Source organism: Lathamus discolor, chromosome 3 (assembly GCF_037157495.1).
Source record: "Lathamus discolor isolate bLatDis1 chromosome 3, bLatDis1.hap1, whole genome shotgun sequence".
NCBI lineage: Eukaryota > Metazoa > Chordata > Aves > Psittaciformes > Psittacidae > Lathamus > Lathamus discolor.
In genome coordinates, this window is record NC_088886.1 from 64,285,877 (window position 1) to 64,300,345 (window position 14,469).

The 14,469-nt window shown below is 37.3% G+C and overlaps 1 protein-coding gene across 3 annotated transcripts in view; it reads right to left on the minus strand.

Annotated features, from left to right (window-relative positions):
* CDC14A (cell division cycle 14A) overlaps positions 1 to 14,469 on the minus strand; it is a 59,323-nt gene that overhangs the window by 18,460 nt on the left and 26,394 nt on the right. For all 3 annotated transcript variants that reach the window (XR_010610597.1, XM_065669549.1, XM_065669548.1), the window contains exons 6-9: positions 6,652 to 6,718; positions 4,419 to 4,481; positions 1,454 to 1,541; positions 686 to 916 (exon numbers count right to left, since the gene is read on the minus strand). Coding sequence is in view for 2 of the 3 variants with exons in the window: in XM_065669549.1 (XP_065525621.1) it covers positions 686 to 916; positions 1,454 to 1,541; positions 4,419 to 4,481; positions 6,652 to 6,718 (449 nt within the window). In the remaining variant the exon portion in view is untranslated. The remainder of the gene's footprint in view (positions 1 to 685; positions 917 to 1,453; positions 1,542 to 4,418; positions 4,482 to 6,651; positions 6,719 to 14,469) is intronic.

Consider the following 14,469-nt stretch of genomic DNA (forward strand, 5'->3'; position numbering starts at 1 on the left):
CTTATTAATGCCAGAACTGTAGGGTTCTAGCCACAGTAGCAACTTGTTAGCAAATAAACTTATCTTAGATATGCACACTTATTGTTCATGGAAAAATGATGAATAGCACTGTTCTTGTTTCAGACCAGCAAGGCATTCGTCTCCACAATGTCCTTACACAACTGCAAACATAAATCAAGCCAAACCCTTCAAAACCTTTGTTAATCATCCTTGATTAAGCATGTTTTGTAGCTGTTTTGCTGAAACAGACAGGTTTGAAATGCTGGCATCACAATAACTCACATTAACTTGAAATGTGAAAAGTCATGCTCCACAGAAAAATGGACAACAGTCCAAAAGCACAAAGAAAACCTTTCAGTCTTTTGCATTTCCTAACCAATTATCATAATGCTGTGGAAGCATAATGCAAAAGAGAAATCAACTCAAACTCAGGCCTTCTAGCGATACTAAGAAAAAATGAGACAATGAACAACAGATTGTCAGTTACTGCAAGTAGCAGCGTAGGATGAAAGAACTTACTATGCGCATGAAAATAACAAACATTTATCATATATTTAGCCAAGTATCATAAGCAATATTATTTTCATGACTGGAAAGTGTTATTTTTAAATGCCGTATTTCTATATAAACTCTATGGATTAATACTCATCTTGAACTTCAATCTGAGAAATAAAAGTGCACACACCTTTACAATGCACAGCAATAGCCCCATCAGCATTCTCACAGATATTGAGGAACCTCTGAACTATGCTGTCGCTTGGTGTGCTTCCATCTATGAAGAACAGGTCATAATGCTCAAACCCAGCATCAGTGAAACGTTTGGCCTCATAAATTTTTTTGTTGAGTCTTATGATTGATGTGACATTATGCTTCTTGAAATAGGGAAAGTAGGCTTCAGGTGCATGAAGAGGATAACCTATGAAAGGAAGAAGCACAAGGAGTAAGTTGAAATTCAGCAAATATCTGATTGCAGTTTTTAAATTACCAAGTTCCCTTCTAGCTGAACCAAGTCTCTCTTTTCCCTCTGTTTATCAAGTTTCTCTTTTTTATTCCATTAGAATCACATAGGTTCTTCCCATTATGCCAAGAATCTTCAGGAGTAAAGGCAAGCTTCTTTTAAAAGTCTTTCCTTTGTTACAGTCTCTTTTGCTTTATGCAACTCACCTTTAATTCTGCACACTTATTGTATCAGGTGTCAGGTTCCGGGAAAAAAGGAAGGACCTGAATTTCTCAGGCACTTCATCACTGAATGGAAGCCACTGACTGTTGGGAGAATTGGAATTCTTCTAGCCAAGAAGAATTCTAAAACCTTTGGAAATAAGCTCTATCGTTGCATATAAAATGTTCACTGTATGATTATTTCTGAAAATTAACCTATAAACCTCTCATCTTCTATTCACTGGGTGGGACTGTTCCACATGCTGGAAATGGGACATTACAATATTCACCATACCATTTTCAAGTTTGCTTTTTGGGTGTGGTCCACTAAATGCCAAAAATTTTCCTGGAACAATCCAGTTGAAGTCACCATTTTCCACTCGCTATAAAAAAATGTCAGGAGAAACAGAGAAAAGCATTTCAGTATCTGTACAGACAAGATTCAGAAGAATTAATCTTGAGTTTATTTTACTTTTCGCTATGTTGTTGCTACCTTAAATCAAAACACTTCAAATGGAATTAACCATCTTATCTATATGGGACAAACTAACCAATCATAAGGTGCTTTGCAGAAATCTCTTCATAAAATGAGACACAAACCAGTTTGGCTGAAGTCTTCCAAGCAAAGCAGAAAGATCCTCTCTCTAAGATATTTCTCTCTTAGGGGTTTCAGCAGTTTAAGATACCTACTTATAAAACTTACCAACATTCTTGTATGTTTTAATGAAAGAATATGGAAAAATGCTTCCCTTCCCTGTAAGGCATTGGCTAAAAAAATCCAATTCACAGAAAACAATTTAAAACCAATTAGTCCTTAAAAACAATTCTAATTTCCCTGTAGAAACCAAAATCTACATCTTGGCATAAGCTCTGATGAGCCAGTAATCACAGAAGCAAAGTATAAATCAAACAAAAAGACTAAATTGAGAACATTTTCAAATTGGGAGCTTTTGCATTTCTTGCCCACTTTTAAACAAAAACTTCAAAAAGGCTTTTCAAATCATGGCAGTGCCAGAAAACTGGAAGCTTCTTTGGAAATGTCTGACTAAAGTGCAGAACTGCCTTTCTTTCATCCTAACTGGAAAGCGCTCATTCCTCATGTAGCAATGCAGTTATTCTCAGTGTGACTTTTAAGGACATGGCACTCAGTTCTGCTGCATTATTAAGCTTATGTTTTTAGCTGTCAGCTCCTCAAAACATCCTAATGAGTGAAAGGATCTGATAATGGACATTACTGTAAGCAATTCACCCACTGTTTGCTTTGCTAAGCCCATTAGGCTTGCTCCAAATGTCCTCACAGAGAGAAATCTGGAAGTGAACAAGGTTGCATAAGGAGCAGTGAACCCATCTTCCAGCCAGGTCAGGATATTACAATCACCCAGAGTTGTGTCTCAAACTGCAATGTCAACACTAGAGCACCTCTACCCCTTCAGGGAAGAAGTCTTGTTCAGTAAGTCAAATGTATTTTTGTACCTGTATTACCAGCTTTATTTGTGAAATAAGTTGTTCTTTATAGCTACATGGGTTACTGTGAATTCTTGAAATATTAACCAATCCGAACTACAGATGTATTTGTATATACTCAACACCACATGCAAACAACGTTATGATTAACAAAAAGGAGAACTTGAGTATTTTACATTTAGTCCAACAAAAGGGGAATTAGCTGCCTTGATCACGGAGTGAGGTGAAAGAGCTACAAACGTGAAATAGAATTTCCTTTAGCTGCCCCCTTTAAGTCTTATGCAACTTTTCTCCAGAAAACTACACATTTGGAGACCTAACACAGCAAAATCTGGAACATTTAAAGGTTCTGAAATGTAGCACAGGACATACCTAAACATACAAAGCTGACCACAAGGCATAAAACCATAGAAGACCTCAGACAGCAGGCAGCTACTTAAACACCACTCACACATATGTGCTTTTCACAGACTGAAGTAATGTTCAGCATCAAACAAAATAACGGGACATTAGTCAATTATTCCAATACTTTTTTTTTCAGGCAGATTAATGCCTAATCCTAAGTATTCCCAACCATCATTTGTGTTCAGACAAACCTCTTCTTTTTGTATATAGAGGAAGGAAACCCCCAGCAATTTCATATTTTACATTTTAGTTACTGGTCATTGAATTTTGGTAATTCAGCTAAGACTACTCCAATTTCTCAATTTAACCATTCGGGAACATTGCAGTGTACAGAACTCCTTCTACAAGTGCTTTTAAGTTCAGTGACTAGCTATATGCTATAGTGTGCCTGCTGCAGCCAATATCTACTGTAGAGATTTGTGCTGCAAATTCAGTTTTTCTGTAGTTTATTCCTCTCCTGACTTCACCCTCTTTCTTGAGGTATGCCCTATAGCTGTATGTATTTCAGATAAGCACTGAGTCACCCACAACTTCTTGCTTTTAAAACAGTTGTTTACCAAAAATGACATACATTTAAGAAAAGCAGTTGTCCTTATTTGATATTAGAAATATTCAGCTTAAGGGAATAAATCTTGAAATGTTTTCAGACTCAGAAAATTTCTTCTAATTATTTCCATGTTTTCTGAAACAAGGGCTGCCAGGGAAAAATACTGGCTATAGTAAAGTAATACAACTCTAAGAAGAGTTAATAATAAGAGATAACTGTCTACTATTAGCAGTTAAAAGCGTATATGTTAGAGAACAAAATCCTAGAAGCATCTAGAGTCAACCAGAGTATCTATTCTTCAGGTGTGGGGTACTGTATATTCTAACTTATTTTAGGTATTAGTTTTCTGGGACTTCATTAGGGAAATATTTGGATATATTTTCATTATTAGAATGCCCACATAATCCATCCTTACTACAAAAAGTTCAAAATGTGCTTAATCTCTGTAGCTATTAAAAATACTATCATACATTTGGGACTAATGGCATCTCAGGAAGCAGCTCAACAAGTGCTGGAAAAAAACACGGACTCTGTGGGTCAGCTGAGAGACCTTGGAACGTATCCTGAGGGAAGGCTGGGAAAGCATGAAAGAGGTTCCAGAAGCCAGAAGGCCTACAGGAAAACAGTAGAGTTATTATGTGATGCACGGAAAGGGCAAGGGTATTCATCCTGCATGTTTTTCACGCACAGCACACAGGTTTAGATGGACATACCTTATATATGAACACTGGGTTTTACCTGAATTAAAATGCATTTCCAGTATGTTTTAAGTTGTGGGGCCCTGTATATTCTAACTTATTTTAGGTAAACGAAACACATTCAACTCATTATTAAATGTACAAACCTCATAGTGTTCATATTCATCCACATCAAATGTCTTAAAGTCAAAAAATCCATGCTGCAAGGCCTAAAAGGCAACAAGGTGTCAGTTTATACCAAAATATGACATAGAATCTAATTTTATAATACTGTTTTTGAGCTCAAACCCAAAACACTGAATGTTTCGGCTTTTGGTTTATTGAAGCCTCTATGTTAAGACAACATAACATTTTGCACAGGTTAACACACAACAAAAACTCCAACAATGTCACTAAAGCACGTCAGGCTATTTTTTAGCCTTTCAAAGACAATGAGACATAAGGTTGTTGCATATCACTTAAATCATCAAATTGATTCTCCCCATCCCACTATGTACATATGGTTTTTATTGTAAGGCAGATGACAAATTAAAAAGCAATTCCCTTTTTGTCATACATCCATTCAACGATTTCTATGCTGAATACATTTTCATGCAGGTGGACATAAAATATAGACCAATAGATTTATTGATTTTCTATGCTTAATATGATACTCTGACTTTATCACCATCATACCCAGGTAAAATGGCACATGCAGGATAAAATACTATCTATAACCTGTGTTTTGTGATTTGCTTTTAATACACATTCCACTGACAGAATGACTTTCATTAGACTACATTACCCAGTATTTATTATAGGGCTGAAAGAAGTCAAGTTTTGTATTTGATTACTGGACTACTATTAAACTACTATTAAAAGCCCATTTTGTACTAAAAGTTTGCATATAATACCATACCAAAACCCAATTCTATGAATAAGGAATTTATAGCCCGAATTTCTGCCACGGAATAGGTGGAAGACAGCTCTGCAGAGTATATTTATACTCAATGTAATGCATTGAGAGAAGTACAGACATTACACAACACTCTAGCATTAAGGTGCGATAAAACCACACCACAGATCTGTGATTTAAAAAAACCCAATCATCATCACTCTGCCATTATTTGCTACATATAAAGCACTTTTTCAAAGACAGAAGAAAAATAGCTTTGTTATAGACAATGCAGGCTCAACACTGGGGCTGTCATGAAACCCAAGGTACCAAGAGGTTTGTCTTAACAGGAAAACCTATTTCATTTTAGCATGGTTGGCTGGCTGCACTCCAGAATTTGTGGGCCCCCTGAATTACATGTTATGTAATTCAAACACCAAATTTACCCAGGTAGACTGAGATTTTTCTTTAGATTAAGGTTTTTGCTAAAAGTGGCTTTTTCCTCTGTAGGTGAATTGGACAAAAATTCAGTAAGAAATTTTATGGGAACAAAGGAGGAAAAACCAATGTTCAAAGTCCTTCTGACAAGTCTGTTGCAGATAAATTACAGGGACTGCACTGACTGCTTCACAGAGCTTCAGGAGCTGTAGAATGCCACACAAATTAGAGTCTTGCTGTTAACTGACAGCTCCTTTCCCACCCCCACAGAACTAAAAATATTAAGCTGGATCTCTCTGTTTTCAATTTTGAAGAAAAACTTGTTTTGCCACACTTACAAGAATTACAAATAATCTACAAAGTGTCTGTATAGAGCTGTTCACACAGCTTGCTCCCTTCATCAAGATCACTGGGAAATGATGGACAAAAATCTCATCTTTGCTTAGAATATGAAGTATATAACACAAGGCTGCAAATTAAGATGTGATGTTATGTTTTAAACAAAGCCATACTGGAGCTTAATCTTCTCCAGGACCAGGCCTGTTGAAAGTGACACATCAGAACACCAGTAAGATACATTAGTTTTCATTCTTTGTAAACAATTAGGAGAAGATACAGGTGAACCAAGTGTTTGGGGGGTAAGTTGGGACCAAGTACTTGCACGAACAGATCAGATTAAATCATAGTATACCTAGATGTCTGTCACATTTGACTTTATGAACTTTCGTTATTCCCTTTTACCACTCATCATATATGATCTATTGCAGATCTAGAGCAGAGCTAGTGCACTGCCTTGCAGTGTTAAGAACAGCCAGGCCTGGGGTGTTTGCACATTCTGAATCAGAAGGTGAAGTTCAGAAAGCTGTCAGAGGCTAGCCAGTTAGATAAAGGTGTAATCTTACTCCATGTTCACTACTTGCAGTCCTCAGTAACTCAGGCTTCATGACAGAACACATCTCAACTCACAGCTTTTGCTTTGAAACCAGATCTAATATATTTTCACAGTATTTTCCTTCTTGTTTTACAAGTCAATTGAAACCTCTTTTGCTAAGAAAAAGTGTTATTACCTTATTTATTCCCTGCAAACAGTCCAAGATCGTAAGATTGTACGTGCAGTTCCCAAACGAAGCATCCCTATGGATTTAATACAAATGAATTTAAGATACACAATTATTTGAAGAACGTGGGGAAAGGCAGCACACAATGGAATATATTCAAGTTATTTCATCCTTTTTTAAGAACTCTGAATTAAAGTTCAAAGAAGACATCTTGTGAGAAGCTTGTTGATGCGAAAGCACACGTCTACCAAAGATGTAGCCCCGTGTAACTGCAGTTAGATACTACAAAGCATTTTAAGTGCTATTTTACATCAGCAACTACATGCCCTTTACCAAATTATTCATGCTGTCCTGGAACAGGAAGCTTTGCATCCTCTCTCAGTTGTGTAAGGGTAGTAGGAAATAAAACTTGCTTTAACCATTACTCAAGTCTTCATTGAGTTATGCTGTCTAACAGGGAAAGGCAAATAGACTACTAGTTTGGATTTCATTTACAGGCTCTTGTTTTGATGTCTGATTACAAATGTAATTAAAAAATATCCAGATGTAATTAAAGTTGCTTAACCTCAGTTCTGCCACTATGAAAATAAGAGTTTCTCTTTAAAAGATGACAGGATACTGCAGAGCAAAACATATTTAAGTGGTTAGAGACAGCAACATAAAAACAAGTAACATCACCAAAAATATCAGCAACAAATGCAGTGTGGTAAGACAAAGTACTTTTCAAAGTGTGCTTCAGAGCAGTTTGCATTTCAGCAGGGTTCTCCCTGGGCAGATTATTTCCTAAGCACTCACTGAAGGGATATTTTCTAGTTTTGCTCTAAGCCATCTTATCCAGAGTGCTAAGAACTGCAGTTCAGCAGAACAGCAACATTTTAGGTTTCAGCCAGCTACAGCTTTAATCTATGAGTGAGTCAAAATTGCAATCTTTCACTGAAAATTTTCCTTTGTTGATAGTCTATTTGCTCCAAGTTGTAAGAAGGGTTTGTATTGATGTGCTCCTTCAATTCCAAGTACTTTAAGACTAGAATATTCTCTCCCATTCTTTAAGAAGAGAGTAAGCAGCTTTGAGCAAGCAATGTTGATAGAAAATGTTTTTAAGCAACTGAAAAGCTCCAATTTTGGTAATGTCATATTACAGGCAGGCTATTCTAGAAAAGCTTTCAAGTGATTAGAGTATTAAAAAATACTTAGTACAGTGTTTTAGAATAGAACTTTCAAGTGTGAATAAACCTTCAAGATCCAAATCCAACAAAGCAGGTTTTCAAAATGAAAAGCCAGAAAGTATTTTCATTACATTAGATAAGCAGAACATACAAAAGCTGTAAAATGTAACTTAACAGACAATACATTTTTGACAGGAGAAAGTTAAATATCATTTTAGCACAAAAGGATTTTCGCAAACAAAAGGGTCTTCCAAGCAAAAACAATCTTTAGGACGCCATGGGAACACGTACAACAGAAAAGCTGTAAAAGCTGTAACAGTTTTCTGAAGGGGCTGACAGAAACAACAAAACCTAAACCAATGCAAACCACAAAATTAACTATTTAGAGAAATATAAATGGAAGATATGATTGTAGCAGATGTTCTGCAGTACATGTTATTTTGCTATAGCAAGAATCTAGTTTTTATTTCCTCTGTGAGTACCCCTTCAACTGATAAGGCATTCGATACTGCAGTACATAAACACAACATCAGGTAAAAAAGCCACATAATCTCTAATCCATTAATAGCACAGAGCAAGAGAGAGAATGGAGAGGAGGAAGGGAGGGAAGACACTGAATTCAACCTTGCTGTCCGAGGTAAGCCTATCACAGTACCAGGTGTGCAGTATTCATAGCTACAGTGCTGGCAGCTACACATCCACTGCTATATCAGCCATGCCTCAAACGTCTCATTTCTGTCACTGTGCACCTCACCATTAGAGTAGGTGCACTCTGCCTGGAGAAAACAGCTCTGCTGACACATGCCAACCACACACAGTGGAATAACAAAGACTGAAAGCCAGCAAAATTCAAAACAGGCAAAGGTTGGGAATGAACAACTGAAAAGCTGTTTAAGCCTGATCTCAAATTCCCAGAAACTCAAAGAGTAGCAGAAATCCAATGTTGGGGCTATTTTTTTTAAAGAAACACAATACACTGAGTTAACATCTTGAAATCTTATACACCCCTCCCCCATTTATCTTTTGTCTAGGAATGCAATAATGGATTGAAACCATAAACAAGCACCAGACATGAATGACAGTACAGCAGTGTGGTGAATAACACCTGGAAGCAGCGGCTTGATATTACCTCATGCTTCAAGAGGAAGCATGAATGTATGTATTTTTTCTTTTCTGGTTTCCAAAAGCACAACTGGCTGATCAGAATCAATTCCAGCTGCAAACCCCTCTCTGAAACTTACTGCTTTAGGCTCCAGGATTTTAAGCTAAGCTATCTACAGGTATTAAAGTTTAGGTGCAAGAACAAAGAAATTCATCTGGCAGAAGTTTTATGCACAATCCATGAGAATTCTGCATGCTGGATCCATCAATACAGTACTGTGTCAGTGTATCAGTACTACAGCAAATATCTGAACTACAGGAAAGGCAAATGCCAAATGGACTCTATTAGGAGATGAAACCCAAGTTACTTGTTTCAGAACAGAAGCAAGCAACAAAATACACCTTGCAGAGCTGTTTTAAACGTTAAAAAAAAAAAAATGAAAAAGTTTGTTTATGAAGCCCAGTTGCAGTGTACTTATGAAGCGCCATTTTTTAACTTCAATCTTCCTATTAAAAAGATGATTTCATATTATTCCAGAGAAGTGTTAGTATTCCTGTAGACTTCAGTCAAAGGCTGTTTTGCAGAAGTGTTAGACAGGACAGATGCTTAATGACAAACTTGCTGCCAACAGTATGTCTTGAAAGGCCTAGAAATACTTAAAAAGCAAAGATGAAGGGTCTGTCATGACCTGATTTCCTGAACGTTTTCAATAAACTACTTGAGTAAAATATCTTCTTGTTTACAGGGAGTTGTCTGAGGTATTTTACGTCACTTACTGTTTTGGTTCTTTGTTAAAAGCAAACCTGAAACAAATCTCCCCCCACTAATCACCTCGATGACTTCCTCCAGGTGGAGGCCAAGTTATTAAGTTCTTTTTCTGTCCCAGAGAAATGGGTGAGAAGTCATGTCAGATCATTAGAATTACAGAATCCCAGACTGGTTTGGGCTGAAGGGACCTTAAAGCTCATCCAGTTCCAGCTCCCCCTGCCACAGGCAGGATACTTTCCACTAGAGCAGGTTGTTCCAAGCCCCTGTGTCCAACCTGGCCTTGAACACTGCCAGGGATGGGGCAGCCACAGCTTCTCTGGGCACCCTGTGCCAGCGCCTCAGCACCCTCACAGGGAAAAGCTTCTGCCTTAGATCTAACCTGAACTTCCCCTGGTTCACTTTGAACCCATCACCCCTATCATTACAGCCTCTGAGAGAGAGTCATTAAGAAGCTTTGTAAATATTTAAAAACCAAATTTCATGTTATTTTATTTAAATCCTCCTGAATTAATACATTTACTGGAGAAAAACTAAATCATTAAAAACTAATGCAGAGCAGCTAGTTCCATTCCACCATTCTTTGTGTCAACCCATCTTCCTACTGATTTTGTGTAACTTTTCAGACCATAGATAAAAATACTGGATACTGTCAGAACTAGTATTAACCTTTACAAAAATCCTGTTTGAAATGCAGCTATTCTCATGCCAGATTAAGTCAATTATATAGCACCGGATCCACCAGCATGCATTTTCTTTCTATCAATGACAGACATATTTCAAAAGGTTTAGAGCAATAATTAATATAACTAATTTTAGCTTGCATAAAATGAAGTAGATTCTGAATGGGCCATGCTCTGCACCACAGTAACACCAAATGAAAAGCACTGTTATAAGGAAGAGCGTTATAAAATAAAAATACATTTACTAACCTTGAAGAAACATATGATTTTACATGAAATTAAAATTGATTCCAGACATTCTTCCTATTTAAACTTATTCTCTTTTTCCTACAGTCAGCATCCTATCCTACAGAAAACTAATCTATGTGGTTATGTTTAAGGCAGTAGTAGTAATTGGGACTACTGGAACTACTTGTTGGTATAGAAAAACATTCCAGTGTTTTTACTGGTATAAACCAAGCTATTTGCATTTCAAATGTTAAAACTTTCTGTTCAACTCAAAAGTCTGTGTTTAAAAAACCACAGAAGAGAAAGCAAGACCTCATTTCATTTCAGAATGATAGAAAGGAGCACATATAGACATCTCTGGCACAGTTTTACAGCGCGGGTGCTCCAATTCCTGTTGCTGATGTTTCATTACAGTATTCTTCCAGTCTTCCATGGCCAAACGCATAACCACCTTGATTTGCAAACAGTGTTTTACCAACTGTCACCTGATAGCACTCTATTTGCTTTCAAAATGAGAAAAATGTGTCTGTTTCTATGAGATACAGATGTGGTATGAATCTGAGCTGGCATTCCAGAGCTGCAAATCCCACATCTGATTTCACAGTTACTGTAGCTGACCTCAATACTCCAGAACACTTTCCTTCCACCACACCTCTAAACACTGTCAGTAACAAAACAGTGTTTGCCCAGCACTTGCCAATAAAGAAACAAACCCCAAAAGCCACAAACTAAAATCTAACTCTGAAATTCGTGTTGTATCTAGAGTCTGAACACACACTAAAATATACTGGGTTCTCTTTAATATAAAGGCAATACAGAGCAGTTTGAGGTAAAAAGGTAAAGCTTAGTTTCGCAGGGGGAAACTGGTGTTTATGATCATTTCAAATGGGGTTAGCACCATTTGCTTAAATGGAAGTGAGAAGTTACAGTGCAAGATCTTCCAATAACTTGAGTGTCACAGCGAATAGGCCAAAAGAAGTGCCTCAAAGAAAATCTTGCCTTATCTTCCTGCTTTGCCTCTAATTTTTCTATGATAAAACCAAAATCAGAACATTTCCCTGTGTCTTGCAAGAGGGGTATTCTGATTTCCTTCCACCCCCAAGCAGTATTTGCTGAAGCTGTCTTTAACTGAAATACCAGCTAAAGATCTAAGCCGATTAAAGCTTTTTGAGGTCACTGAGCTAGAATAAAGTAGATCAGTTTCCCAGTGATCACTTCATGTAAGCATTCCTCAGTGCTCCATAAAGACTCTGACAATCCTGCAGCTTCTACCTATTGAAAGTTATCTATTTTTTTCCCAAATAGAAGACATTTCAGGTATCAAAATAACCAACTTGTTAAACAGTCTGGCTGTAACAATTCAAACAGAGAGGACCTACGCTACAGAAGCTGGAGCACAGAACTTAGATATTGTACCAGAATAAACTCAAGTCAGTAAGAACTGAATACCAATGATTTAGTATCTCAAATTCTTTCTAGACCTTAGAATAGGAGGGATGAAGTAAGACATTTGGCTACGGTTTTCATTATACATAAGTGAGTTTAATTCTTTTCAAGACACTAAAGACGTGAAGGAGTGCAAACTTTCTCATAGCACCAACTCGTCTATCCACAGTAGAGCTTGATGCCAAGCAGCTATAGCCCCCCTCACCTGTAACTGCTTCCAGCACAGGTTCATTTGCTGGAGCCTCAGTATCATGCTATATTTTGCACCAGAGGTGTCTTAAATGTCTTAGAATGGACAGAGGGAAAAAAGCTGAAAGGCCCTGGAAAAACAGGGAAGGAGGAATCAATTCTTTCTTCCCCATTCCCAGCTAACCTAGATTTTCCCACTGCAGGTCCTCATCAGACCCTACCTGCCCTCCTCTCAGCCCCAGTAATTCTTCAGCTCCTTCTGCATCTATTCTAGCTCTTCCTATAAATTCAACTCCCAAATATCCCCTCCCTATCAGATTCCCCATTTCTTACCTAGCCTCCTATCTTGTCGGAATCCTTCCGTTTCTTTCCTCACCCCCCTTGTCTCACCTCCTGTACAGCTAGATTACACAGCCTTCCTTCCCAGCAGGACAAACTATACCCCAGTAAGAGAATCTGCTTAGCCTCCAATCCAGTGTCAAGACCTGACATAGTCCAAAGCAGCTGCAAAAGAAACTTAGGTGCTTTCCAGCCCCAAGCCACATATGAAAGAACACTCAAAAAATCAAAATGTTTAATTCTTCTAGCAAAAGCTTGCACCACTATATCCCTTCTACAAACAACATGGCTTTGCTCAAGATTGCCTCCCTCACATCCTCTAAAATACCCAAAGCTTTGTGTTAGAACCCCTCATAACCATACCAAAATCCACACCACAGAAAACCCACCACAAAACACATATCCTCTCCCAGAGAGCTTCAGTTTTAGCCAATCATTTATCTCACAGCAACCCAGAGCTCAAAACACAGGGACAAAGACTGCAGAGGACTGATGTTTCAGAAGGCTGCCTACTCTCTCTGTCATTGCCCTCTTCTACTGACACTGATGAACAGAATAAAGTGGTTATACTTTTGTAACCATTTTGACAGGCCAGACTGCAAAACTGAATAGTCTCTTTGCTAGATATTGCCTTCTTCAACATTTTCAGCTAGTGTTCTCTCCCAAACATGCAATGTTCTTTATATATAATATAAAGTTATCTTTAAAAAATCTTGTTGGGTTTTGTGATTTTTAACTCCGTCCTTTGTTGATATAACTCTTTTATTTTGGAATAGAATTCTATGAATTCAAACTTATGAGAATTTGCTTTGAATAATTAACACTTAAATGACATTGTTTTGTGTCATTGTATTTGTGACTGTGGTTCTTACAGCCACACAAGAAATCACAGAGTCAACTACGTTCACTACTCCCTACCAGTTAAGCAGAAATAGCATTTTTAATTAGTATTGCTGTTATCATCATCATTATTATAAAGAATTGGTTGCAAGGCAAAGGTCTGTAGCCTTTGGTTTGAGGAAACAGGGTCTGCAAACACACTATTCCTCCCAATTACAATTTTGGGATCTGACAATTCAAATTCTTCACTTACCAATTTCTCCACACCTTAATCTTTGCTTTGGCAGGGGAGAAAGGAACCTAAAGACATAGCAACTTACTGTGATTCCAAAGAGAATGTTTCTGTCATTGCTGAACAAGATCCAGCTTTTCTCAGATAACACACATCCTCCACTACTAAGAGTTTTATTTTTTAACCAAGTCCTGAATAAGCTAAGGTTAGGATTCTGAAAAATTTAAATCACTTTAGTATTAAAAGCTCTTATAAGAAAGAAATACTCCTGCCAAAGCTGAACTGCTAGAGTTTTATACAAAAGGGAGACTAATGATTTTTGGACTCCACCAAAATGCTACAGATGAAATTCCCACAAGGAAAATTCACTTGTTGTTTTCCCCAGAATAATGAGATAGAATGTACTGACACAGTTTCTGTGCTCAGAATAATAGTTTGCTTCAAAGAACTTCTAGCAGTTCTCCAGTAGCTGAACCTTCTGCAAGTAGAAAGAACCAATGTAGTTATTTGAAACTAGAAGAAGATTAGGAACCAAAGAATCTAAGAGGTAGAGAAAACTATACATTATTCTTTAACTTAGATCATCACTCCTGTATTTTATATAGAATTTGGACCACTGACATGTTTAAAATAACTCATTTGTTTATCCATTGTACCAAGCATATGTTACAATTAGCTAAAAAAAAAAAAAAAAAATGTATATTGATAGCTCAGCAAACTTCTTGGGCTTTGGAGAGCTATCAATGACCAGGTCAGTGTATAAACTCCTTGCCAATATAAGCGATCACTGATCATAAGATTTCACAGTCAAACTGGACTTTAAATACAAATTTACCA